Source organism: Acanthochromis polyacanthus, chromosome 11 (assembly GCF_021347895.1).
Source record: "Acanthochromis polyacanthus isolate Apoly-LR-REF ecotype Palm Island chromosome 11, KAUST_Apoly_ChrSc, whole genome shotgun sequence".
In the NCBI taxonomy this organism is placed as follows: Eukaryota; Metazoa; Chordata; class Actinopteri; family Pomacentridae; genus Acanthochromis; species Acanthochromis polyacanthus.
This window is the reverse complement of record NC_067123.1, coordinates 21,924,370-21,951,578: the sequence shown is the minus strand read 5'-3', so window position 1 is coordinate 21,951,578 and position 27,209 is coordinate 21,924,370. Positions and strand designations below refer to the sequence as shown.

The 27,209-nt window shown below is 41.9% G+C and overlaps 1 protein-coding gene across 2 annotated transcripts; it reads right to left on the bottom strand.

Moving 5' to 3' along the window:
* Positions 1-6,507: 6,507 nt before the first annotated feature.
* Positions 6,508-22,876, bottom strand: khdrbs1b (KH domain containing, RNA binding, signal transduction associated 1b). Of its 2 annotated transcripts, XM_051955297.1 has the most exons (11): positions 22,451-22,876; positions 20,422-20,543; positions 19,144-19,260; positions 18,611-18,757; positions 15,361-15,485; positions 14,497-14,728; positions 14,014-14,081; positions 13,614-13,672; positions 12,881-13,069; positions 10,665-10,732; positions 6,508-8,060 (listed from the first exon to the last, which is right to left on the bottom strand). In XM_051955297.1, exons 1-9 carry the CDS (start codon positions 22,542-22,544, stop codon positions 12,963-12,965), a joined length of 1,071 nt encoding a protein of 356 aa, XP_051811257.1. In that variant the 5' UTR covers positions 22,545-22,876; the 3' UTR covers positions 6,508-8,060; positions 10,665-10,732; positions 12,881-12,962. The 2 variants fall into 2 exon arrangements, with proteins under 2 accessions (XP_051811257.1, XP_051811256.1); XM_051955296.1 differs by having other exon boundaries at positions 10,665-13,069.
* Between the last annotated feature and the right edge of the window lie 4,333 nt (positions 22,877-27,209).

Sequence of the window (27,209 nt, the reverse complement as noted above, 5' to 3'; positions counted from 1 at the left end):
GAATGCAAGTGCTTTCAACTTTTGAAAATGTAGTTAAAATCAAACTTGTCATCATCGAACAAATTTGCCCAAAACTGCAAAGAGAAACATGAAGGGATGGATTGTCCCATTTGGCTGCAGAAAAATACTTCTTTATTGCGGTTTTGGCTCCGGTTTTGTTCACTTTTTGTTCCCATGAAGCCCGGGCCGCGATCCAGAGATCTTTAAGATGTAATGCAAAAGTGCAAACCACCGAACCACTGTGCACCCCAATTCTTACATGACTTTTAAATTTATTTACATTAAGTAACTATTTTTCCTAGGTTTCTAAAGTAAATGTAAAACTATTTAAAACTACTATTTGTCATACATTATTGCCTCTGTGGGCCTGGGATCTTTCTGCATGGAGTTTGCATGTTCTCCCTGTGCATGCGTGAGTTTTCTCCGGGCACTCCGGCTTCTTCCCACAGTCCAAAAACATGCTGAGGTTAATTGATGATTCTAAATTGTCTGTAGATGTGAATGTGAGAGTGACTGTTTGCCTCTATGTGTAACCCTGTGATAGACTGGTGACCTGTCCAGGGTGTTCCCTGCCTTCACTGTAAGTCAGCTGGGATAGGCCCCAAGCCCCCCCCCAAGCCCCCCCCCCCCCTCCCCCCATGATCCTAATGAGGATTAAACGATATATAGATAATGGATGGACCATTTTCAGTCTTTTTTTTTTTTGTGTTTGCCTTTCTACTATATTTTCTTAACAATAATCGGGAAAAATACACTCGTAAAGTACTAAAAATGGATCGCTTTGAGACAGTTAAATATGAGAAGACAACATTGTGCAATTTTCAGGGTAATTTAATGCTGTGTCAACTTCCATTGGACAAAAAACAGTGTTTGGGGCTGAATAAAAGCTGAAGCTTGTAGAAGTCTCTAGGCTTCTGATTAAGCAGTCAGCAAAACTCAGTGCTTTAGCCATTTCACTCTTGGACCAGCAGAAACTACTACCTTGAATATATAGACTATTTGGGTGGCGTGAACTATGGTTTAGGGAGAAGCTGAAAGTAGCTTCCTGCAGTCCAAATACGAGTATGATTCATGACTGTTACAAATGTGAAGGGACTGAGAGTGTTGGAAAAATGCCAAATCTTAGGGGACCCTTGGCTTCCCCTGGCTTCATTTTCATCTCAGTTATATTCCTCTGATGTGTAACACCCATTTAGCATTAATTACAAACTACGGAAACCACCATGTGTTCACCTGGCTTTCACCATCAAAGGCCATTGCTCCCAGCCATGTTCAAACAGTTTCAGTTCCATTTCAGTGCCTGAATCGGCTGATGAAGGTCAAAGTATAAATCCTACAGTTTTGACAGATCAAAGTGGAGAAAAGTGAAGGTTACCATCCAAATTGGTCTTGATATGAACTGTGACTCACAGGCCTGAAAGACCTATTTTAACTTCACTTAAACTTCTCGTTTGCAAATTGCTTTGGGCTTCGCATGAATGCTTCTGCAAAATCAGCTCTGCAGCCACGAGGGCTGAGACAAGGAGAAGTAACTTCATTATTTTTGATTGAAATCAGACGTGACAAAGAAGCATGAGGACATGACAAGCTGGGCTGGTTGGAGCACCATTTGTTGTTTCCCCCTCACTCTGTACCTGAGCTGTCTGTACTTTAAAGGGAAAGCTGACTTCAGTAAAGCTGGAGTCTTATTGATCTCCGCCTGCCACTCCTGGGATGTGAGAATTCAACATGTGAACATGCCGCGGTTCGCTCTCACACAAAGGCAGGCGGTTCTGAATATCAATGGGATTAGTGAAAGGTCTGGCTGTCGTGAGCTTTCAGATTGTAAACTACACTAAAAGATGGCCGTGTTGCTCTTTAAATGTGATCTCGCGATTTGATAAATGTTATTTAGGAAACACGACAGGTATGACATTTCCTCTCATGAGGAGTAAAGGCGTCCTCAGCCTCTCTGTCTTCCTACAGAAACTGATATATGCACACAGTAAGGCTGCTTCCTTTTTGGCTGTGTCTTTCATTAGTAAACAACCCAAGATGTGCTTCCAGTCTCACACACACACACACACACACTTACACACAAAGACATACAGGCTTGCTCTAGAGTATCCCATATTGCACTGCAGCATCTTGTAAGTATTCCATGGCAACCATTTCAAAAGTAAGATTCATCCACTTTATATAGCTGGCCTAGTTAGTCAACTCCAGCCCCCGCTGAGTACTGCCATCCATGATGACAACTGGGCCCTGTGCAGGCTGCACGGCACAGGAGACAGAGGAGGGGGCAAAATCCCTATGCAAACGCTAACATTTAGTCAAGAAAGTTTCCTGTTCTACTTAATAAAACCTTGACGAGACCTAAATAAAAGGACTATTTTAATATAAAAATGCATCTGAGTGCTGAAGTTGCAGACACCTATGAGTTGGTGCGGTAAGTTATTCCAATGTAAAAATTGAGCATGGACGCAGCGAGAGACAATGGAACAGCAGGCCATTTTACTGAATTTAATCTACACTGCCCGTCCAAAAAAAAGTCACATATTCTAATATTTGGTTGGACCACCTTTGGCTTTGAGGAGGGCACATATTTGCCGTAGCATAGTTTCAATAAGCTTCTGCAATGTCACAGCATTTATTTCTGTCCAGAGATTAATTCATTTTCTGCCAAGATCTTATATTGATGGGAGAGTCGGACCGCTGCGCAAAGTCTTCTCCAGCACATTCCAAAAATGTTTAATTGGGCTGAGGTCTGGACTCTATGGAGGCCAATCCATGTGTGAAAATAACGTCTCACGCTCCCTGATCCACTCATTCTCAATGTGAGGCCCATGAACCCTGGCATCGTCATCTTGGAACACGCCGGCGCCATAAGGGAAAAAAAACTCCACCGATGGAAAGATCTCGTATTTTTTTTAGTATACTTCGGTAGTCAGCTGACCTCATTCTTTGGGAACATAACGCTGCTGAACCTGACCAACCCCAGATCAGAACCCTAACCCCCACAGACTTGTACAGTAGGCACTAGCTATAATGAGCGCATCGCTTCATCTGCCTTACTTCTTACCCTGATGCGCCCATCACTTTGGACAGAGTAAATCTGGAATCATAAGACCACATGACCGACCACATTTTTTCCTCAAAGACGATAGTTCACCACTATCCTTCAGGTTTAAATTATGTGTTTCAGACATCTCCTTAGTTGTTTTCTTTGCTTGATGCAGGCCAATAATTTGATCCTTCTGAAACAGATTAACATCCTTTCCATGACCACAGGATATGTCTTCAACAACTATCCTGTTGTTTAAGAAATAAGAAGCTCCTCACTGCATCAGCTGGGGTTAAATAAGTTGTTGTAGCTGAAACGTATTCATCACTGCAGTAATTATCCAACGAAAGGCTCCTACCTATTTGCTTAGTTAGATCCAGGTGGTGACTTTTTTCTTTTTTGGACAGGCAGGTATAGTTGACGTGTAGACGTGTAGTGGTTGTTTCTAACTGGAAAAATCTGGTCACAAAAGCTCCATTTACACCTGGTATTAACATGTAATCTGTATCTGCACACATTATCTGGATAACGTCCAATCTGTGGCTCTTTACATTTACGCCTGGCATTAAAATTCACACTTGTTATCTCAATTTGATCCAATCTGAACATGCAAATCAGTTCGCCGTGACTGGCGGACTTGTCATGCACAAACACGGTGCGCACAAAGTGAAGGGAAGCACTGCTGCTGTAATGCTGGCCTGTATTATTTTCCCATCACTGAGGTAATGTTAATCTCCTGCCCTGGTTGATTAAGAGAGCTGCATATGGTGCTGCTAATTTCTTCAAGTGGTCACTCAGTGCATTGTGATGAAGACATCCTCTGCCGTGCGAAATGAATTTTCCCCGTAAACCAACATTAGCAAAAGTACACCTCCAACTGCAAACTAGCTGGAGTTTTACTCTTCGTGTTATGATTTTGTATCCATGGAGGTTTTGCATTTGTAAATGTGAAAGCAAACCTGGAGGTCAGGAACTTTTTTGGTTTGTGAGTCAGGCCAGTAATTCTAATTCAACTGAGCAGGCGCCATCTTTAAATCCAGTGTCCAGTTCTCCCCTAATACATCCATGGTGAGGGTTAGCATCTGTAACTTTTGTTGGGTCTGTTGGAGTCACAAGAAGAGTTAGGTAATCTTTCAACTTTCTGATTTTGAGTGTCACACTGAATGTTGAGATACACTGCCATTCAAAAGTTTGGGGTCATTTAGAAATGTCCCTATTTTTTAAAGAAAAGCAGGTAAATGACTATTCTATCTGGAAACAGATGATTTTCAAAGGAATATCTACTTAGGGGTACAGAGGAACATTTCCAGCAACCATCACTCCTCTGTTCTAATGCTACATTGTGTTAGCTAGTGGTGTTAAAAGGCTAATTAAAAACTCTTGTGCAATTACATTAGCACATGAATAAAAGTGTGAGTTTTCACTGAAACATGGAATTGCCTGGGTGACCCCAAACTTTTGAATAGTAGTGTGCATCAGTAGTGACGATGAAATTCTATCAAAAACTGAAATATTTGAGTCATGTTACAATGCATATATGATAATATTGTATGTAATCAGCACCAGTAACTATCCTGTTAACACTCCAGCATAGGAACATCATACAGTACAGTTATAGTCAGATTCTGATTTTCCTTCCATATACTCCCTATAATTATTTTTTTATCCATATTCATAGATGTTTTGTTGATACCGTCATTGTCAATTATTTTGTTCATGATAACACTGCAGTGAGAATATATTATTGTGACATCCCAAAGGAATTTTCTATGTAATACGGTTACACCTGGTTGAAAACCAGACAAAACAAGCTAGATGACTAATGAGAGGTAATCTGGTTGCATTCCAATCCCGCTGTCTTGAAAATGCATTTTCTTTATCCCAATAAGTGCTGTGGATATACTGCAGACAATACACTACCGCTGAAAAGTTTTGGGGTCACCCAGGCAATTTCTTGTTTTCCAGGAAAAGTCACACTTTTATTCATGTGCTAACATAACTGCACAAGAGTTTTCTAATCATCAGTTAGCCTTTCAAGATGATTAGCTAACACAATGTAGCATTAGAACACAGGACTGGGTGGAAATGTGTCTCTGAGCCACTGATTAATTTAATGTTATCTTTACTAAAAAAAAAAAAAAAAAAAAAGTTTTCTTTCAAAATTAAGGACATTTGTAAGTGATTGCAAACTTTTGAATGGTAGTATAAATTAGCACCAGGCATAAATGTGATCAAATATTTTGTCTCATCAACATGAGTTTTCCCAAATGTCAGCATTTCAGCAAAGACAGAGCTCAGTTTTCAGATGGCAAACATGCATTTTCAGTTAAGCCAGTGAGTTGTTCAAAGTGTGTAGGATCATTTATTAACTTATAAAATTTTTTTTTACTTTCTGTCTACCTAAAAAAATTCCAAATTGGAGATGCATGGTTTTCACTGGACAGGTAAAAACAGGTTTTAGAAAAGGCAGAGCTATTTTCGTAAACAATTTGCCACTTTAGTTTTTACCAGAAGATATTCAAACAGGAACAAACAGAGATTTTAGGGTCTATTTGTAGCTGTGGATAATACACATGTGGTGTGGTTGTATTTCCTCCAGCAGGCGTCAGCCCATGTTTGCAGTAAAAAGGTATTGTAACAGTGTGTGTGGCTCACTAATGTGTTCAGTTTATGGGGGGAAAAAAGCGCTCCAGAGCCCAGAGAAAGACACCATATGTGCTTATTATCTGATATTTGCTATTGTTGGTTTAGGTCTTGTTAAAGCATTTGATAAAAAGTACAGAATATCACCAGCTTTATTCTTTGATGCCAAACTTTCTGTTAAACTTTAAAAACACATCAGGCCACTGACCTCCATTTTATCTCATTGACGCCCATTCCATGGGCTTTTTTCCTCCCTGTGCTGTGCGAACACACGAGTGCACAGCCTGCTGATTACAGCAGCCTTCCCTATACACCTTCAAAGCTTCCCCTTCAATTCCCCTGGAACATCAAGGACACTTGGGGGTCAGCTCACCCCACTTTAAGCACCACAAGTCACAGAGATTATTGCCTATCTTGAGGAAACGGCAGGCAGCTGATGTGTATCTGGGGGAGGCTGATTGTCACCGACTTCACAGGCATCAGCATGCGATGTTCCTCCGATGGTGTGAATCCGTCAGGACCAGAAGATGCAATCCAGCTGTCCACCGCATCTACCCACAGCATCTCCACCTCTAACACACACACACACAGCATTTTAACACGTCCACCTCCACACGCTGTAACCTCCTCCTCCCCCCGCTTCTTAAACGACAAGACGGCCTGGCCTCCTGTCTCTCGCCTTCTTCCATCTATTCTCCCACGTAGAGTTATGTGAACGCACCACGCCAGTTGACTACAGAGAGGTGGGTAGAAACAGCAGACTGTGCTGAGGGCAGCTACAGCCCAGAGGGAACATCACAGATGACGGATACACGGCTCTCTCATATTCAAGTCTACTTTTATTGATCATTGCACAATAACATTTACTTTCTTCTCCACCCTTAGACTTTTGACAGTTCATCGATTCAAGCAAAGGAGACGGCTTCCACACCATCACTTATCTTTCATTAGATTATAGGAGAAGCAGAAATCATTATTTCGGACATAATAGCACATAAAGACTGAAAAATGGTCTGTTTTGGATGTGGCCCGTTGACATTTCATCTCAAATGATGGTTTCTATCCTAATATCTAATGCTCAATCCTCCGAGCTGCTGGCTTTTTCAATAAACTAAATGGAGCCTCTGACTTGGCTAATGCTGCCTCTGACCAGTGGATCGGGAAAGAGAAATTTGTTTTTAATACAGGAAAGTACAGTTTTGACCTCTAAATGTAACTCGGCACCACAGGCTGCTGTAATATCATCAGTGATAATGGCAGAAAATGGCATAGAAGGGAATCAAATCAACAGAAGCATGATGGATAGATGGATAGATGGGAGGGATGTCAGTAATGTCTGTCTTCACCCTCTGTCCCTTTCTCACATGCAGCTCTCTTCCTGGCTCCATCTCGCTGAATTATCATACTTGGATGCTGAACTGCCGAGAACAGGCCAGCGTTGGTTATGAAAGTGTTTCACATTTGCAGGGAGGGTACATGTGAGTACATGCAAATAGGCCGCTGCATTAGCATTCGATATCCTCAGGGCTAGGCAGGCCGTGCGACGCCAAGATGTGGCGGCGTGTGCTTCGTCGTGAACTCGGCCGCGGCGAGATAGCGATCCGCACTCTCCGGGCGTCTTTAACTCTCGAGCCCGGAGTCTAATTTCACGCGGCAATAAGGCATGGATGCTAAACAGCGCGCCGGCGGAATGTTAAAAAATCAAATACTTGAAATGCAGATGTCACACAAGTCTCTTTGAATACAGCTTGCCTTGCAGAAAGGAGGAGTTTCTTTCACGTCTAATTCAAGGGTTAATAGAAATTAAAAACAATTTCACAGCCTACTATAACAGGAGTTCTCATTTTATGGTAAATTAGGCTGGAACAATTACATTTGTAGGGAGAGGGGGGTGGTCTGTAGAAGCTGTGTACAGAAGCACACAATCAGGAAAGGCTTCGAGTGGGCGTCTTCAGTGTTAGAAAATAATTAGACAAGGGTAATGCATGGTAATTCAATATTGACTAGAAATGTACAAATAGTAGGAAATAGTCCGCATGAAATGAGAGTTGCTCAATAGTCTCTGGTTGTTATGGATTCCCAGTCAGTCGAATGTCTTCACTGATCAGCTGCAGCCTCAGTTCCTGTTTGAGTGGGAGTCTGAGCCAGCTCCTCTCTCCCTCGCTCTAAATCAGCTGGCTCCTTTGGGTGACATGGCAGCCAGCCACCCTTCCCCTACACCCCCCTCTACACCACCACCACCACCGCCACCACCACCACCACCTTCCCTGCCAGGAACAGAACTGGGCCATGGGCCACACCTTTCAACAGGGCGCCCCGAGAGCTTCGCCTGACCACCTTCCTTCATGCTGAGCTGCTCCTGTGCACGGCTTCACTGCAGAGGAGACAAAAACCACAGGAGACACATCGGCATGAGAAGACATGTAAACACAGAACGGTGCTTCTTCAAGTCACTCAGTCCTCGCCTGCGCTCCTGCTTTACGGCGATTTAGAGATGAGCGCTACAGTCCAGCTCTTCTAAAAGACCACCTTTTTTAAATTTAATTTTGAAGCACCGGCTGCAATAATTAAAGGTCATTTTACTGCCAAGCTGCACGGCTACTCCACAGTAGCTAAGCAACATTTTGTTAAGTGAGACATAATTACTAGCAAGACTGGTGATTTTGGATTAGCACATTAAAATTTCAATCAGCAGCTTATGCAGTCACAGGTCTCACTTTCAGAGGCTATGCAGCAGCTTTGAAAAGCCAAGTAAATGAGAACCGAGGACCAGACATATCCCTTATGATTCAAGGTTTCTCTGCAGTCTGGACGTGTAGCAGACAAAATATGGAGTTTTCGTGAAAATCTACAAGGTCTAAGCCACCTCACGTGTTGCTACAAAACGTCATGTTGAACACATTCTTCTAACAAGTGAGTGACCTTTATGTCAAAACATCTCAAAAATCGCCCTTAAATGTTTTGTTATCCAATTTCTCTCCACTGTAGCGCCAATGACAGTTTCTCAAAGTCTGACCATCAAGCCAAGCATGACGTTTCCAGCCGTCATTTAACTTTTCCCTGCCTTCAAGGCACAAACAGGACATGAGGAGAAACCCTCTCCCCTCCTGCTGGTTCCATTTCAGGAATCGGCAGAGTCCTTCAAGCTGCTCTTTTCCTTCTGTCAGAGAGCCTTGAGCTACGGATCCTCATTAGTCACTTTTCCTGAGACCATACTGACACCAGCACCCGCGTTCTCCCTGCCTCAGACTCACTGAAGTCCAGCGCGGCCACACACCAATTCACAGGCATTGTCAGAAGCGACGCGACTTACAGGAGCTGGGCAATCATCAGATTCAACCAACCTTTGAAATGCTGTGAATATCATGAACGTGCTGCTGCTGCATAATGTCACAGTGGCTGCAAGGCCCACAGGCATCCACAGCACAGTTTCTTACACAATGGGTTTTGGAGAAAATGGAAGACGTTAAAGGACCATGCCAGTGGGTTTGAATGTTTTAGACCATTACCTACAAATTGTGTGTGCTTTACATTACAGCGCGACATGGCTAATCCATCACAGGGGGAAATTTGTCAGGTTAGTTCCGTGCGTGAGGTGTAAAAGATCTCCTTGTTTGCCATTTCTGAAAAGCATTTCAATCATGAGATATTACTGGAAATAAAACACCTTGTGAAATTGACATTGTTACCATCAAGGGGGTTGTTTGGCACTTTCTCATTTTTATCTGTATGTAAATCTTATGAACCAATTCAGTCTACTTTGTACAAAGATAACCTTTGTTCAAAGGTAAGGAAATCCGCCTAGCAGCACTTATAAAACCTTCTAATTAACATGATTTAAAAAAAAGATGTGATGTACTAATTTACAAGCTTGGCACATCTAAAGCTCACAAATTAACACTTAGGCTGTGTCCGAAATGGCATACTAACGTACTACATACTACATTCTCAATGAGTATATACTGTATACTACGTACTATAAGTATGATTAGAATGCCGACCGTTCACACTGCAGTATACTACTACATTTCCCATAATGCATTTCAAACCTCCGACAAAAACCGAAAGTACGGCTATCAAATATCTCGGCTGAATGCCGGCTAACAAACAGTCGCATAATTAATGTGGCAATTTCAAGCCGGCACTCCTCATGCAATTATTAGCCAGATTATGTGAATTGTTTCAATTGTAGCTGCAGGCTACTGGAGGTAGCTGCTACTTGTTCTGTATACAAAGCGAGCTGCTGCAACTAGCTGCTAGCATTCAGTAGCATGTTGTGAGGCGTCTGACAAATTTAAAACGTTGGTCAGAAAACGCCTATTTCTCAAATCTGTGGGGTGATTAGGATGACTACTTAACCACATAAAATAAAATAAAAATCGCCCCGGTCCAGCCACATATCCCGCGGAGGCTTGCATTTCGGTGGATAGCTCGCAAAGCATTATGGGGCGGTTGAGTATGACTAGTGTGGTCACCGCGCATACTTAAAAATTTTCCGGATAAAGTATACATCCAGGTATTTCTAATGTGAACGCACTACATACTTATTTTGATGTCACACTTAGTATGAGTAGTACGTAAGTATGCGATTTCGGACACAGCCTTAGTCTTGTTTACTTAACCTCAACAAAAGTCATAGGGGAACGTGACAGAGTGATCGGACGGGTTGCAGTGGATCCTGTTTGGTGGGTAGATGTTGCCTCTCAACATAGCCCAGCTAGTTTTTGTTTTTTTTGCCATGTTTTAAATCTTTGTGCTAAGCCAAGCTATTCGGTTGCCGATAAGAAATAAAGACCCAGTGAAGATGGATCTAGCCTCTGAAAACAATCAGAGAAGACACCGAAATATCTGTCTTTACGACTTGCTGTGTCGTGACGAAAAAGACGTGGAGCATCAAGTGTGTAGTTGGTGGGCTCAAGTGTGCAAAAAGCAGCAGCATGGTCCTTTAAAAATGGAAAACGTACAGCGGCGAACCAACCTGAGGTTTGTATGGTCTCACTTCAGCAGACTGTCAGTCTCCGGGCACTCAGTGACCGTAAGCTGTGCCTGAAGGAAGGACAAACCCCAAATCAATACCTTGTCTAAAAACACTGGGAGAAACTTGAGACAGATCATGCAATGTCTACAGGAGAAGATATGCTCATGCAACTCAAGCTTTCTTTTTTGGATTACTCTGTACAGGCAGAACCTTTTAAATATTACAGTAAGCAACCTTTACACAGCAAATAAAAAAGTAACAGCAGCTCAACTGTACAGAAGATATTGATATAGATTTGGCTTTGTTCATTTTAGCAAGAGTTGCATTAACACTATCCTAACATATTTTGTTAGTACACAGAACAGTTATTTTGGTACATAAAATCCACTACTGCATGATATTGGAAGTTACGTTTTTCTTACTTTTGAGTTGATTCTTTTTTGTTTCCATGACTGTAATAATATTTTAAGAAATTGTACGCATTTACCAGCAAGTTTATGTCAAAGGATAAACACACTACGAAATTAAACATTTAGGGTTAGGTTACCTTTACAGTGGAGTTCTCTAGGTTATAACCATCCTCTCCATTGCACTGCCATTACTCTGTACTAAAGTTGCCATCGCGCCAGCGTCATTCATGACAATGAAGCCTAGACCTGAATGGTGGTTTGAATTCAGTTAATTTTCAGATGCTATAAAAGCAATTCTCATTAACGATTACGACCACAGGTAAGAGGATTGAAAAAGTCTTATACATACCCAGGCATTCAATGCTTTAGAACTCTATACACATTAGGAAGCTATCCAGGTTATTTTAGAGGTCTTACCTCTGGGTCCTTTTTAAAAAGTATAGAAAGAGAGAGAAAGAATAAGTTGTGCTCTTTTGATAATCAATCAAGACATCATTTAGTAGGGTTAAAGTCTTCAGACGTCAATACATTCATTTAGATTTAAAATGCGGTTTTGAATGAGAAACAAAGGAAAACACCTACATCTGACTGCCGAAGGTTGTTTAAAAAAGGCCATTTCAGAATTTTACTAGCACAGGAAACAAATAAAGCAAGTTAAGTTTCATAAAAAACAAACTAAGCTTTATTGACAAACTGCTGCAAAACATCTTTTGGACAGATTTAGTAACCTATTTAGGCAAGCTTACACATGTAGCATAATGCATTTTATGGAGAGGGTACAGATACTAGTGGCAGAATAAGTACAGTTAGGATGTTTTAAAATATGTACAAGAGTTCGGATTGAGCTGCAGGATCCCTTCTCTGTAGAAAGAGAAGACCCATGTGGAGATTTTTGTCCCAATCCTTCTTTGTGTACTTTGTGCATGCAGTTTATATAGAATCAGATCACAAAATGAAGACCTGAACTGTTTTTAGCATAACAGGAGGCCATGTCTCAGCCGTGTTCTCATTAAACAAACATTTTGTCTTCAGTGTCTTAAAATTAATTTTTAACAAGTAAAACAAATTGAGGATATGAGGACAGTCCATCTCAACAGTGTCTATTAGGGCTATATTTCAAAACTCTAAGTACAATGACAAATATTGCTGCCTAAGTCTAAATGGACAACGTTTTAGAACTATTTAAAAACAAACCATAATCAAGAATGAATTGTACTGATTCCATTAACATTGATTTAGCCTTCACTTCATTTAAGATTGTTTTTGTTTCTATATTACATAATTGAAAGTTTAAAAGGTCTTTTATTTGGCTATATTAACAGAATTTTGAAATGTAGCCTAAATGGGAATCTGCAACTGACCCTCAACAGATTCTTTGTATTTAAAAACAATTAAAATGGATTCCTTAGACAAGTGGATAATAAGCCACTAACTCCACTAAAAATAACTACTCCCAAACAGTTAAAAAATTAACAATCAACAATGCAAAAAAGCCAGAGGGGATTAAAAAGGGTCAGAGAAAAAACACAGCAAAATAAACCAAAACTCAAATGAAACAGAACAAAAAAAGGACGCCAACTTCTCCTCTCTGACCCATCTAAAAGCCGCTTTGGTTGGTTGGTTGGTTGGTTGGATGGGTGGATGGTAGGTTGGTTGGTTGGTTGGTTGGTGTGACAAAGTAGGGGTTGGGGAGGGAGTTCGCGGTCAAATCTCAAAAACCAGTTCCGATTTTCAGTTCCCAATTTGCTCTCTCGTATAAAGTCCGGTGTAGGAAAAGACCAAACCAAAGACAAAACAGACAATTACTTTTGTCGGGCTTCTTAAAGCGAGAGCTGCCGTGGTAGACAGGCGGTTGTCAGGGCGACACTTTAAGGGTGACGAGTCCGCTTCAGTACTGTCGGTAGGGGTGCTCACGGTAAGGCGTCTTGGCACCTCTAGAGGGGGGAGGGGCCTTCCCTGGAGCTGTTCGCTGGGTGCCGTTCCAGTCATCTTGGCCTGCGGAGGACGCAGGAAGGGAAAAAAAAAAAAAAAACACAAAACATTAATTACAGATTCAAACCAGCTTACTGAGCTGGCAAACATTAAAGCTGCCCTGTGGAGTTTTTTGTTCTGTTTATATTCAGAGCGTCTCTCCAAAATTGACTGTTTTGTTTATCCTTAAGATTTATCAAACATGTTGGAAAAACACTGAATGATTTACAGGATGGTGTACTGCATCATCCAACACAAACAGTACAGGAATCCCCATCGCAAACACAAACAACTGTTGGCAAAAAACACCACAAGTGTACCTTTAAAGTTACAGATAGGCGCTTTAACTTGAAAATTTGGTAGGCATTTTGGATCAGTAGTCAACTACTGCTACAACAGAAAATAAACACAGGTGGGTTCTTGACAATGTCAAGAAAGTAACAGGTGTGTGTGTGTATATATATATATATATATATATATATAAATACACACACACACACACTTACAGATATTTTCAACTACATAAATGAGGTCATCTTTGCTCACAGTGAATTAGGTTCTTCCTTACCATACGACTCGTATGCCTCTGTGGTCTCTCCATGTCCATAGTCATAATATTCTGGTTCTCTGGTGGTCAAAAAAGGGAGAAAAAAAATCACTTTTAATCTGTGAAAAACATCAAGTAGCTGCTGACTCTAATGTCTAGGGGGATGATAATTGGCTTCCACGAATAAGATCAAAGCTTGGCTCTCTAGAATGGAACATCTGAGTCCCGGCTGGTCCTCCTGAATAACACTGCCATCCAAACCATGAAACACAAAGTACTTTCAATGACGAATTTGTGCAGAGTGGCTAAAAAGTATTTCTGCTGCTCTCAAATTCCATTTCAAGTGAAACTAGCAACCAGGCGAAGTGTGTGCACTTTGTGAGAAGCAGGTGAAAACCAAAGAGACGTCTGATTCACTCACGCCTGCGGCTGACTGTAATAGCTGTCGTATGACTCGTAGGCCGTGTCTGTGTAGCTTTCATCGTAGCCCTGGAGAGGGAAGGAAACAGAGAAACACAGTGAGATTTAAGGAGAGGCTTGTTCATGAATCATGAATGTCAAGATGTCCCAAAAGCACTACACTTGTACTAAAGCATGCATGCTCCCCTCATGTCTTGAGCCTCTCAAATCACTTATTCTTGTGATGACGGTTGAGCAATTCAAAGCTAACGAGAGTGCCCAGAAAAAGGAGACATGTTGGAGAGGTCAGATTTAGCTGTGTCAAATCTGAACGTATCACATCTGGAGGGGAAATCCCATCTTCTAGCCATTTCATGACATAACTTTTTATTTCTTTTATCTACCTTATCAAAATGAACATGTAAACAGACAGAATGTTAAATAAAACCTATGCTATAATTGTGGTGGGGTGAATTAAAACTACTCTACAGGCAGTTGTACTTACATATTCGTCATAGCCCTCAGCACCAGGGGTGTGCTGGTGGGGAGGTGGTGCCATCCTCTGGGATGGTCCACCAGCAGGGGGTCTGGCGCGAGGTGCCACAGCTCCCCTGGCAGGTGTTGCAGGAGGTCCTCCTCTGCCTGCTGGGGCACCCCTCACTGCGCCACCTCTGGCTGGGCCGCCTCGAGTTACACCTCCCCTGGCAGCAGCACCACGAGGAGGCATTCCCCGGCCCCTGGAGAGAAGAACACTAAGTTATTCCTATGGTCTCCTACATAATGGAACATGCTCATTTGCTTTTTTTGGTGACAGTTCGACAAGAAGAGCGATACCACTCATGTGTGTACATTATGCAGACAGCAGCCAGTAAGGTAGCTTAGCAACAAGACAAGAAGCAGAGGAAAAAAGCTTGTCTGAAAGTTGCAAAATCACGCCCTAGCACCTCACTCACTAGTTAGCCTGCTATATGTGTTTGAATAAATTAATGAACTTTGCGCTATCTTTATGCAAAGCTAAGCTAACAGGCTGCTGGTTGTAGCTTCATTATTTACCATACAGACTCATACCAAGAAGGCAATTATCCAAAAGAAAATGTTTTTTTTTTTGTAGAACATTTTTCTCATTTTTATGAAGAAACTAAACATGAGAAGACAATTTGGACAGGTTTTTGTCACAGCCACTGGTTTAGCTTTCTCAATGTTCCTTCAACTCAGCAAGTTTAAAGGCTGTACAATATGTACTCCAATTCCTTTAGCATCTGCTGGAAATACACTTATATACAGATAAAGTAGAAGATGAGCAGTATCTTTGTATTACTTCATTGACCCAGCAGCTGTTCTATGAGAAAGCATGTGTGCATCTCCTCACCTGGCAGGGGGGACTCCGCGGCCCCTGACCGGCATGCCCCCCCGGCCTCGGGCTCCGTGATCCTGGCCTCCGTTCAGATAGCTCATCTCCATGAACTGCTCTTGGCAGATATCATCCATCATATCCTACACACACAAAAAAAATAAAAATAGGAAAGAGAGGGTAAGAAACAAGAGCACATGTAATGGCAAAAGTGAAGGCACATACATGAAAGAAAGAGAAGGTGGAAGGTAAAGAGGCAATGTGGGAAAAAAAAGAGTGAAGAATACGAGTGAAACAATTACTGAGCAGCTCAAAACATGGCATCTCCCCCTAATGGCTCACAGAGCGAGTAAAAGAGAAAGTCTCAGCACCAGTGACTCAGAGTGTCAAAGAGAAGGGAGGGGGGTTGTGGATGTGGGAGGTTGGAAAGCATCCATCCACACTTTCTGCCTTCCTGTGTCTTTCCATCATGCACAAAATGTAAATCACTCCTCTCCGCACTTCTTGACAAGTCTGGTGTGACTGCATGAGCGGCTACCTTATTTTATCTGCAAAAACAATAAGTTAGGGTGGATTAGTGAAGCTGCCTGTCTGAGCAGCCAAATCCCACAACACAATCCGCCGCCTTTCTTCTGGGAGCAATCACAAGAGCTGCACTGTGACCCAATCAATTCTTTTTCATATATCAGTCCCCTGACTGGAATGGTGACAGAGCTCTAATGATGGCGAAAAGAGGAAAACCGTAGACTAGGATACGCACTGCAGACGGCAATTTATCCACAGCAAAAGCACGCCATTTGACTGATTATAATTTCATCTGAAAGGAGGAGCGCTGTGGCAGCAGCTATATTTAACAGGCAAAGGTGGATCCATGACTACTTATTAAGCTGTTTAGATTAAGGATTTGTAGACATTATACTGTATCGAAGGCAGAGACTACACAAGAATCTGCAAATCTACACTGGAGCAAAGCAATGCTTTTGCTTTCACATTAGTAGCTGTGCTGCTAGACAGAGATAAAAAAAGGATGAAGAATAACAAGGGAGTCAAATCCTGCTGAATACCTGAGCAAAAGTACAGGCAACACATAAACTTCCACTAACAAATTACATCCACCATTTTCTAAGAACCACAGTCATTTATTAATAATGGCCCTGTTCTAAATGAAGGCCGTCATGCCTGACAGATTATGGCCTTAAATGGTAACGACAGGTTTTGCAGGGGACGGCTTTTTACATAACACAGCAATACCAACATCGCAACTGGTTCATCAGTCCATTCATCTTGCGTCTGATCCAAATTATTCTCTCTTCTATAGCACCCTGCACACTAATTAAAAAATGTAAGGCATCTCACAAACCCCTGGGCCTATTGGCCTGCTTTGGCATGAGCCATTGTTAGAGCACTATGGGCTTCAGTCGGGCTTGACAGCAGACTGGGTTGGCCGACACTCAAGAATCTCAGCATAAAGCCAATAAAGAAGGCGTAGGCTGCGCAGAGTGAATATGCCCATATTCTGTCTAGAAGCTATACATCTCCAGGATAATTCTCTTCACTCCCTGAAGAATGAAACTCAGGTAAGGGTGCAATCATCGACAGACATGCAGGCAAGCCACATAAAGGGGCTAACCCTGCTGACACAGTGAAAGCGACCCAATTCCTCCTCTTAAGCCGATTGCTTTACGTGTCTGGACTGTGCCATAGAGTGTGTTTGCTCCAGGTAAATACCCACTCAATCTCCTCCAGCTGTCCTGTTGGGCCCCCTCCCTAAGCTTTGTCTAACGTGGATGCCGTGACTCTCCACGCCTTTCTGAAAAGGACAACCTCAGTCAATTATCCAAGAACATTTTTAGCAGGGTCTTTCGAACTTCAACAGCCAATGACTCCATTTTAGATCCAAAGATTCGTCAGACTCCAGCAATGATGTTGTCATGATGTTGCCTGAAATTGGATGCTACTGGCATCATAAAGAGCATGCCCGAGCAGTTGCTGAAAATTTAAATCAAAAATACATTGAAAAGTTGTTTTTAATTCAAAATTATAAAGAAAATAAAAGCAGTTTTATGAGACTGTGACACCTCTTGCATCCCTGTCTGTGAGTGGATTTAAGCAGAGACTTGTGAGAAACTGCAATGTTTTATTGTGAAAACAAGCTTAAGTTAATTCAGTGATATTTTTCAGAGGTTTGGAGTGTCCAGTCCCACTTAGTCACCTTAAACACAGTCTTTAATCAAGTTCTGATTTTGAAATGGCTACAGTCTGAATGGATGGCCATTAGCGCTTAACAAGGATCTTTGATGTTTGTTTTCATCTGGCTGTGTAGTACGAGAGAGGAGGACACGGATGAGCAACTCAAGCCAGACCAGCAGATCAGATTAAATTAGTTAGTGCTAATAGTCAAGGCTACAAAGTAAACCACAAACTGAACTCTCAGCAAGATCTTGTGACGTGTCTGGAGAGAGAGGACACTGTACTGGTTTAAATAAAAGTGAAGGCTGTCATGTATTAGGGGACTAGACAATTGTATGTTCCAATATTGTTATTTAATGGAGAATTTGCAAATGTCATTCGAAGCCTGAAATTTGCGAGGCTACATTTTTTCAGCCCATTTGCACTGAGTCTTTCAGAGTTAATCAGCTCTGAAAAATGTTTGATCAGCCCAGCTTAACCTGCAGGAGATTGTGAAGGCTCCTGTGACATGTTTTACTGTCAGGGGAAAATAAATTCATGATGAGCAAGGGAAAAAAAAAAGGCTCGTCACAGATGATAACCTCAAAAAGGCAGTCTGAAAATGCCAACCCACCCTCTCCACACACAGCACCTAAGCCCTCCAGAAACCTAGGAAAAACTGAAATACACACTTGGGACCAATGAAACTGTAATAAACATTTTTATAATACCCAATTAAGATTTTTTAGACTATATGCCTGAAAAAAAAGAATGGGAAGAGTCAATATAAATCAATGAAAATAATTGTTAGTTGCAGCCTAAGTTCAATTTGTCAAGTGGATCAGATATCAATAGAAAAAAAAAACTGCCCTTACAATTACAAGTACAAACTCTTCTGCATTCATTGCTTACTATTTTTTCCATCTGTAGAATAAAAAAACTTGCTTTTAGACTATTCAATCTATAGACATGACTGGGAATTGCTACAGGCTAAGTGATGTATTTCAAACACAATAAACAGGTCATTAATGACATGCAAAGTTTTGGAAAAGTCCACACAGACAAGATAACAGAGTCAAAACTGCAAAGTCAAACTCACAGGAAAGAGGAACTTCTTGACCTCCTCCATGGCGTGAGCCATGCGCAGGTAGGCCTCGGGCACGGGGGCAAACACCTCGATGAATACGTGCAGCTCCATAGACAAGTGGGCGTATTTTGGCTCACCGCCTTTCCTCAGCCCCTCCTCCTGTAACAAGGGCAACATCAAAGGAGTGTCAGTGAGGAAGCACACAGCTAACTCAGAAATTAAATGAATTATGCAACAACTAATCGCATTTCATCCACCTCACAGGGCATCAGGCATAGGTGTGGTATTCCCCTCTTTTATATAGCGTAATAATTTCATCAAACTAGTAGATAACAGGTTTAGCAGGCTATCCTGACGAATCCTGGAACAGATGTGCAGTGCATCGATGCCCTTGGCTTTGTGTAAATGTTCACCCAAGCTATCCCACAACTTTACACCATCTGGTCTTACTGCCTGCCTTTCCTCTCAAGTTAAGGCCAGATGTGTTATGGCTTCAGGTACCCTCCTCACAGGTGCCCAACACCAGATGTGTGTATGTGCAGTACCTTGGATTTGTCTCTCATGGATCCTTTGCCCAGCACAGAGATCTTGGCTCCGGTTTCTTCCTGCAGGCGTTTGATGGTATTGCCCTGAGGTCCCAAAATCTTCCCCACGAAATTGAACTAACAACAAAACAAAGCAGAGCAAAACTAGTCTGACAATCAAGGCAGAGGCAAGTTTAAGAGTGAGCGAGCAATCACGGTCAGGGATCTTGTTGCACATACTGCAGCCTTAAGTAGTAGATTTACCAGACAAAGTCGATATGAGCCCCCGAGGGCTGTAATACCATCAGTTACGATTCACTACAATCATCCACGCACTGAGCCAGAACCAACTTGTGATCAAAAACTGCAGTCTTTACTTCCTCGATCTCTGAATAAAGTAATTACCGGGTCTATGATGTGTCTTACAATTAGCTGTCATTGCCAAACACGTTTAGCAAAAAGCTGCCCCAAAGGAAGCTTTTCCTCCTGGAGTTGTAAAAGTAGCTCCTGCGATCTAAAACACTCATTAGCTCCGTCATGCCTAACACAGTGCTGTGCTGTAACAACTTAAAACAAGCCTGTCGTACCAACTCAGACCACGTTCCTACATCATATTGATTTGTTTCTCAGGAAGGGGCAGAATCTATAGATCTTAGTCCTTTGGATTAAATCTTGAAGCAGTCTGGTGTGTCCGCTTTTGTAAAAGTCAACAAGACAACTGAACATCAGAAGTTATACAGCAGACCATAGACAGCCGCCACATAAACTTTAGTGACTCAAATTTATGCAAATATATATAACAGCATGCAAATTGTGCACTATGCAGCTAGCGATTTGTTCTCTGTGTGTTATAGGACAGTTTAAAGCCTCACGTCTCCTCCGTCATAAACACTCATCCTAAAATCAATGCAGCCATATGTCTAAGCCAGAGATAGATAGAACCGATTTGGCTGAATGCACCAAACCAACTTCAATATGAACAAAAACATTTGCAAACAGAAGAGAGGATCAGAACTCGGTATGAATTACACTGAAATGCAGGGCTATCCTAGTCCTAGTAATATTAACATTTTGATCCTTCTAGTTATATTTTAAAACATGCCTGTATCAGCTGTAATTATACTCTGGAGCTTAAAGATCGGGGTTGAGAGGAGTAATTTGAGACTCCCAAGTAACCTCATGGCTTTGTGTAATTGAAACGCAGCTGCAGGATAAATTAAATCAAGAGGGGTTCGCAGTGGCAAAAATGAGGACAGAACAAGAAGAAGGAGGAAAAAAAGGAGGGCAAAGGAGACTCACCTTCGGGTACTGTTTGACAGGGATGAGCACCCGTTCCTTAAGTTTGATGTTCTTAGTTGTGAAAAGGTCCAGGTACGTCTCTGCCTCCTTTTTAGTCTCTCCTTTCTGGAGTCTATCAATTTCTAGAAGGGGAGAGGTATCATTTCAGACAAAGCGCTCATGCAATCACACAGCAGTCAAAGTGCCAATGTTCTTCACAGTTATTTGGAGGATTTAGGTGCTCTTACACTACACTGGAAAAATAATTTTGAGATTTATACCCATTGTGAGAGGGTTAAGAACTTATAATGAACATGAAACCACATTTCTACACATTCCAGACTTCTAGAAAGAAATTCACTTTTCAATCTAATTTGTCAAGTTTTACACACAAACAACCTTAAGTGTCGTCTCTCACAAATTAACAAATCTACATTAAGTCAATGTCAAACAATGCTGGTTTCACATAGGTAAATAAACGATGATTTAAGTTATCTAGCAGGCTTTTGCGATCGCGTTTGCAGAGGAAACAATTCATCTATTATGAACTTTTAATCATTTCCATCATTTTTAAAGCAAAATTAAAACTACTACGCTGTTGTAGCGTCCCCAATGTGAACATTTGTGGCTTTTCTCTATTTCGTAAACTGAATATCTTTGTGTTTAGCGCTACAAAACAAGACACTGGACATTAGGCTCTTGGAATTTACATCCGTCTTTCCACTTTTTGAAATCAAAATTTTAGATCAGTAAGATTCATTTTTCATTTACAATTGCTTTCATACTGAGACACACACACACCACAACTTGGAGCAAGTAACCACCATTTCTAGATGGCAGAGCGCCTCATGCCCTGCATCCAAAGCGCTAAACAGCACCATTGCAGCACTTCATCTCAAACCACTTCCTCACTTCTGACCATGACAACTCATGAGCCTGCGATGTGCAAACATGTCAGCTCCACCACAGTCTACCAGCTGCAGATCGGGGGGAAGCCTCAGTAGATGCTCACAACAGGCACTGACACACTCTTTGTCTTCCTCGATCATTCACACTTTCAATTTGAGACTTGCGGCATACGTTTTGCACATCCAGTGTCATCTACTTCATTATCACCAGGACTACCTGAGATACTTGAATGAAGAAGCAGATAAGAAGCAGCTTGCAGGAAATGGCACTGGGTGAACACATGGTTTAAAAATAAGATCATCTGTGGCACTCAATAGCGGCTTAAAATGTCCCTAATGAGGTTTTCACTCTTTGTAATGATCCAGTACAGACTTGTGGTGGTAAGAGGAGACTTTATAGAAATTCTGCAACACTTTGGTACAGTATGACGAAACTGTTTCACCGAATGTGCCATATTGTGTTACATGAATACAGTGCTACCTCTGTAACTATGCATTGAGAGGGAGCTGAGCGCCCCAGAGAACCAGGATTTAGCCGGAGCCGGGGTTTCCCGCAGGGCTTCAATACAGCTGCAATTTCCTGCCTAATGACACTTCAGCAACCGCCAACTGACACCCACCGGAACTTGAAGGTCTCTGTCGTCGCTACCAGGCCGCCTTTCGGCTCTAAAGTAGCGAGGTGACCTCGGGCTCGAATACAGGCGCACATTTTTAAGCTGCTGCGCAACGAAGCCGCCAGACGAGGATATCAACAGGGACACGACGCAACAAACAAGCGGCGGTCAGTCCTTAAAGTGTCCGAGTTTTCAAGTTCCAAGTCGGCTTAAAGCCACGACACCACCGAGGACGGGAAGCGTCGCAGCTGCATGAATTATACACAAGAATATGTCTGAAAGTGCATTTTCCCCAAATAGCTTCAAGTTATTTACTATTTCAGATACTAGTCATTAATTAGAAGCTAATACCGCCATTTATTACCTACGTATTTTCATTGTTGCGCCGCCACTTCGTGTTGCGGCTAATGAGGCGGTCCTCGTCCCGTCCGCTAACACATGGCACTCAAACCGTGGAGGAGTGTGTTTTTTTTATCTCTAACTCAGACCGCAGCAAGGCAAAATAAAGAGCAATTAACTACACTTTACCTGCGTTTAAAAGTTTCATGGCGTGTGTGAACGACGAGTCCAGGCTGTCCTTCTCCGCCAGAAGCTCGGGGAGGTATTTATCGTCGTTCTCCATTTTGTTGAGTTTGGAGGGGGGCAGTCAGTTTCGGTGCAACAAAAAAAGCGTGAAAAAAAAACCCAACAGTAATAGAAAAAAAGTAGTCCAGTTATGCAACTACGGAGTGCCGCGTATCCTCTGTACAGACGGCGCTTTGCATGTGGCTACCGGGCGTTTTCTGCGACGGACGGCTCCGCTACTTTGCGTCTTTGTGGTTTCCCGACCGGCTGGGTCCCTGTTAACAGCAGCGCTGGCTGGTTGGAAATGGGAGAACAAAAGCGGGGAGAGACTGAAGAACAGCGATCCGACTCCAGCCGACGGAAGTGAGCTCAGAAGGACGTAGCTGTCGGACTGACGCCGCCTACTGAACGCCGTGTCTCTGCTCCGCCTCCAGGAGCCTCAGTCCCTCTGTGTGATGCTGGATGCTGATATGGGTGTGCCCGCTGTGGAGAGTGCTAATAAAAATGTCTAGACTACTCACAGGGTGTTCAGGTCCTCTATATACTCTGTTGAATTCCCTCTGAGGGACACTAGTGCTGGAGTATACTGAAATATTTGAAGTTAGATGTGAAAGATTAATGTCCAAATATGGTAATATGATGTCATACTTATGCAGCACCGTGCAGGTTAATGTACTTTAGTTGGTATGCGATTTTTATAAGAATATTTAGAAAATTCCATATCAGCATGTGGGTGCTGTCTGACATATAATCCATTTGTATTCATTATAAAGTTACTTTTAACGAAAATCACTTTTATAGGTATCTATCTATCTATCTATCTATCTATCTATCTATCTATCTATCTATCTATCTATCTATCTATCTATCTATCTATCATATTCTAACACAAATCTATGTTTAATTGTTATGCAGTGTTGTAAGAGACCTTTTTTTTTTTTTTTTTACATCAGCTCTATATTAACTGGTGTGAGCAGGATAATGATAGTTGATGACACACCCTCACTGTTTAATTAGTTAATATAATTTCAGTTAAGACATGGTGCCTTGAAAGTGTGTGATCTGAGGCTCTCTACTGCCCCTCTGTGGCCGCACCGACCAGGACAGAGAAGCTGAAAATGGGTCCATCAGCAGAAGCCCTTTCTTAGTTTAATCATCCGTTTTCCTCCCCACCATCTATTGATTCAAAAACACTTATGTGTGAGTGAAAAGCACAGTGAGGAGAATGTCTGGAAGAGACCTCTCCAGGATTGATTTCTCCTATTCAGATAGAGGTAATGAACCTGCACTGCCATTCAGTGGAGCACATGGGGTCAGAGGTTAGAGCTGGCCTATGCATACAAAGCAAGAGAGGACCATTTCCTGTATATTGGGTCTTTAAGAATATACAGTAGCATGTACTTTGTGCAGGCCGATGTTCTTTGAACAAACAGCAAAAACTGCAAGTCATTTGTCAGTCCGCCGCCAGAGTGAAAACTATTACGATCGACCGCAGGTGTACCCGAGCATGCATCTGCTCAAAACAAATGAAGGCAAAAATTGTCTGCAATAAACACTTATGGGAGGCCGAAGACCCGCTCTAACTATCAGCGCTCAGCTTGATCTATCTCTGACCATTACAGTGTTATTAGTGCTGGGGGTTGCAAGGTTGTCCTGACTCCTCTTGTCATTGACAGAATAGATAGCCTGTGAGCTGAATTTCAATTGGCTCATAAAAGGAAGAGTTACTTCTCTTGGCAGGTGGAGGAGTTCCAATCCGATGGCTTGTGCTCTTGCCTTCTGCTTGTGTGGACTTCCCCTGTCCCCTAACATACAGGGCCACAGTCTGGGGTAAACAGGGGCAGATGGAAGGAGGTAAACACTAGGGTTAGGCTTATATAAGCAGCTGCTATTCCAGATCTTTGCATCTGACCATTTTTCATGCCCCACAGGTTTGAAAAAATGGCAAAGATTTAGTGTTCCCCCAGAGTTTTACTCTTGTTAGTGCAGATGAGGCAGTGGAATAGCATTTAGAGCATCATGGGAGTCTGAAACTCCATTAAAAGTCAAACTAATGAAATTCTTAGCAGCTCCTTATGGCAGATTTCACTGACATTTTTACAAACTGCAGCATAACAAGACTTTGAGTCAACAGCCTCTGTGAAACTCAGGCACAGCTGTGCTTTGAGCTAAATGCTAACATACTCACTGAATGCTACCACGCTGAGCATTTGGACTGTTTACCTCCAAAACCATCTTGACTTGTCAGCGTGCTAATTTCTTACTACAATTCATCCTGAAGAGGACAATGTGCTAACCTTGATGTGATCCATTCAGTAGTTCAGACAATTAACTGAAAACCACAAATGTCAGCTTTATGGTGATGTTTAAGGAAAAATCAGGGGATCATCAAAGTCTTTGGGGTTCATCCTCTAATGGCCATGATAGCCTGTAAAAATTTGTTGACACCTTAACCATCAATGCCTCAATTATGTGGTGGAATAAGAGGAACATTGAAGGGAAAGTGATTAAGATACATAATCTGAGGATCACGAATATGCCAGTCCATCTAAATATTGAGATCTTCCAGGATAAATGTGTGACTTGTTGATGGCATCAAGTCAAGTTAGATAATATTCAAAGTCAGTACAATTCTTCCTCTGTGGACCATAAATGTTGGCACAAAATTTAATGACAATCACTTGGACGGTTGTTAAAATATTTCAGTCTGGATCAAACTGGTGAACAGGCCGACTGACAACTGATCCATTCCTAGTGGCATGGATCAAATAGTTTTTTTCTGGTCAGGCATCCCACATAAAAAAACCCAAAACAAAACAATATAATTTGAAACATATGGGCTAAATGTAATCACCGTGGAAACCATCACACCACTAAATGGGATGATAGCCCATTTTAAATGAAAGGCTCTCATCCCTGAAGTGTATTTCCTCGGTCAACAATAGCAAACAGAAAATAGAGATAAAATGAAAGTGGTGGAGGGACAAATAGAAGGAGAAAAGGAATTTGTAGGCTTTAATCCTATAGTCTACACACTGTCAGCAAAGGGTTTTCCTCTTCTTGGGAGGTTTAGGCGAGAAAGCGAGCGAGAGAGCGAGAAAGATGGCTGGGTTCAGTCTGAGGGTCACGCTCAGTTTAGCATCGCTACAAGGCCAGAGAAACCTTTTTTTCCCCATGAAAGCTTTCAGAACTGTCACACCTGCTTAGGTCTGTAACACCACCCCACTCCCCCTCCTCTGCCTCCAATCTCCACCTCCCCCCCCCCCACCACCCCCACCCTCGGCAGAAAACAAGCTCTCCCTTCAACCCATCTGCCAGCATCTCTGTCTGTCCCTGTCATTTACATTTATTTGTCTTTCAGAGCCTTTTGGTTTGAATTTTGATGAAAGTCTTGTGTTCTACAAATACAAATGCCCGCCGCTATGTGGAGCGTCACGTTATTCCTCTGGACTTTTATTGGAATTGCAAGAGTCTTACTCCAACGCTTGGAGACAGGAGTTCTGGGAAAAGCCATTAGTGTGGGTACTTACACATTCTGCTGCTACTGCAGAAACAGGGACAAAAACTGGCCTGGACTCAGCAGCCAAAAAACTTTAATTTACCCCCATTAACACAGCGGAGGCCTAAAAAGCATTCCAGGTGAAATCACAACGTCTTTTGCTTCAATAAATGCGTAATGTGACATTTCACATTACCTGCGTATTTGTGAAACAGCTTAGAGGAACTAGGGAAGCTCATTTTTACCGTTAAAAAAAGGTGCAACAGCTCATTTTTGGTGTGAGAAAATGTGAGAATCCCTTATGTGCTTCTATTATAGTCATTTTTGCTGAAATGTGGACCTGGGCAACAAAATTAGAAGTCTTTTCTTACTGAAGTTTGTTCATAATTTGGCAAACATTACATTGCCTGTAATGACTAGGATTATTCTTCTATGCTTAATAAAGGGTCAGTTGGCCGGCTTATATCTTGCCAGGCAAGTAGTTTCTGTTATACTGGGATATTTGTTGTTTCTTTCTATTTCTTTGCAAGAATGTTATTCCGTTCCAGGTTGTTTCAGACTTTTTCATATTTTATACTTTAGTGTTGTGAGCACCACAAACAAAATTTTGTTCACCTAATGAGTGATTGTCAGCAGAAATCTCACAGATGAACATCTAAAATGTGGTAAAACAGCACTATCACTTCATATTTGTAGGGTATAGAGAGTTAGAAACCATGTCTTTGAGCCAAATGAGTAAATCCCTACCTTCCTTTTCAGAGTACTTGAGCTAACGGTTCTACTTTTTAAGGCCCAGAGCTCTTGTCTCACTTAATCCTACTAACACAAGACCGTCCTCCCAAGTCAGCGGTTTGTTTTTTTTTAAGTAAATTCCCACTAGTAGTCAAAATTGGCTTCTTTTAGGCATTATTTTAATTTAACCAGATTAGTATTTTCAGTCAGACATTTCTGAACCTTAAAGAAGTCTGAACCCCTAAAAACTCACCTGAATGTACCCCTTAATGCCTTGAAATGGCCTTAATATAATTCTACACCATTGCTTCCTCGAGAATGTGCAGATTGATGTCATCCACACCTCTCTTTTCACTCACAACGGCCTCACTAGCTGCAGCTCCAGCACACCAACTCACTTCTGACTCTCTTGAGACAATGTAAAATTACTTAATGGTACACAATGACAAGCTGCAATATTGGAGTAATTAAAGCAGACTACTGGAACAGAAA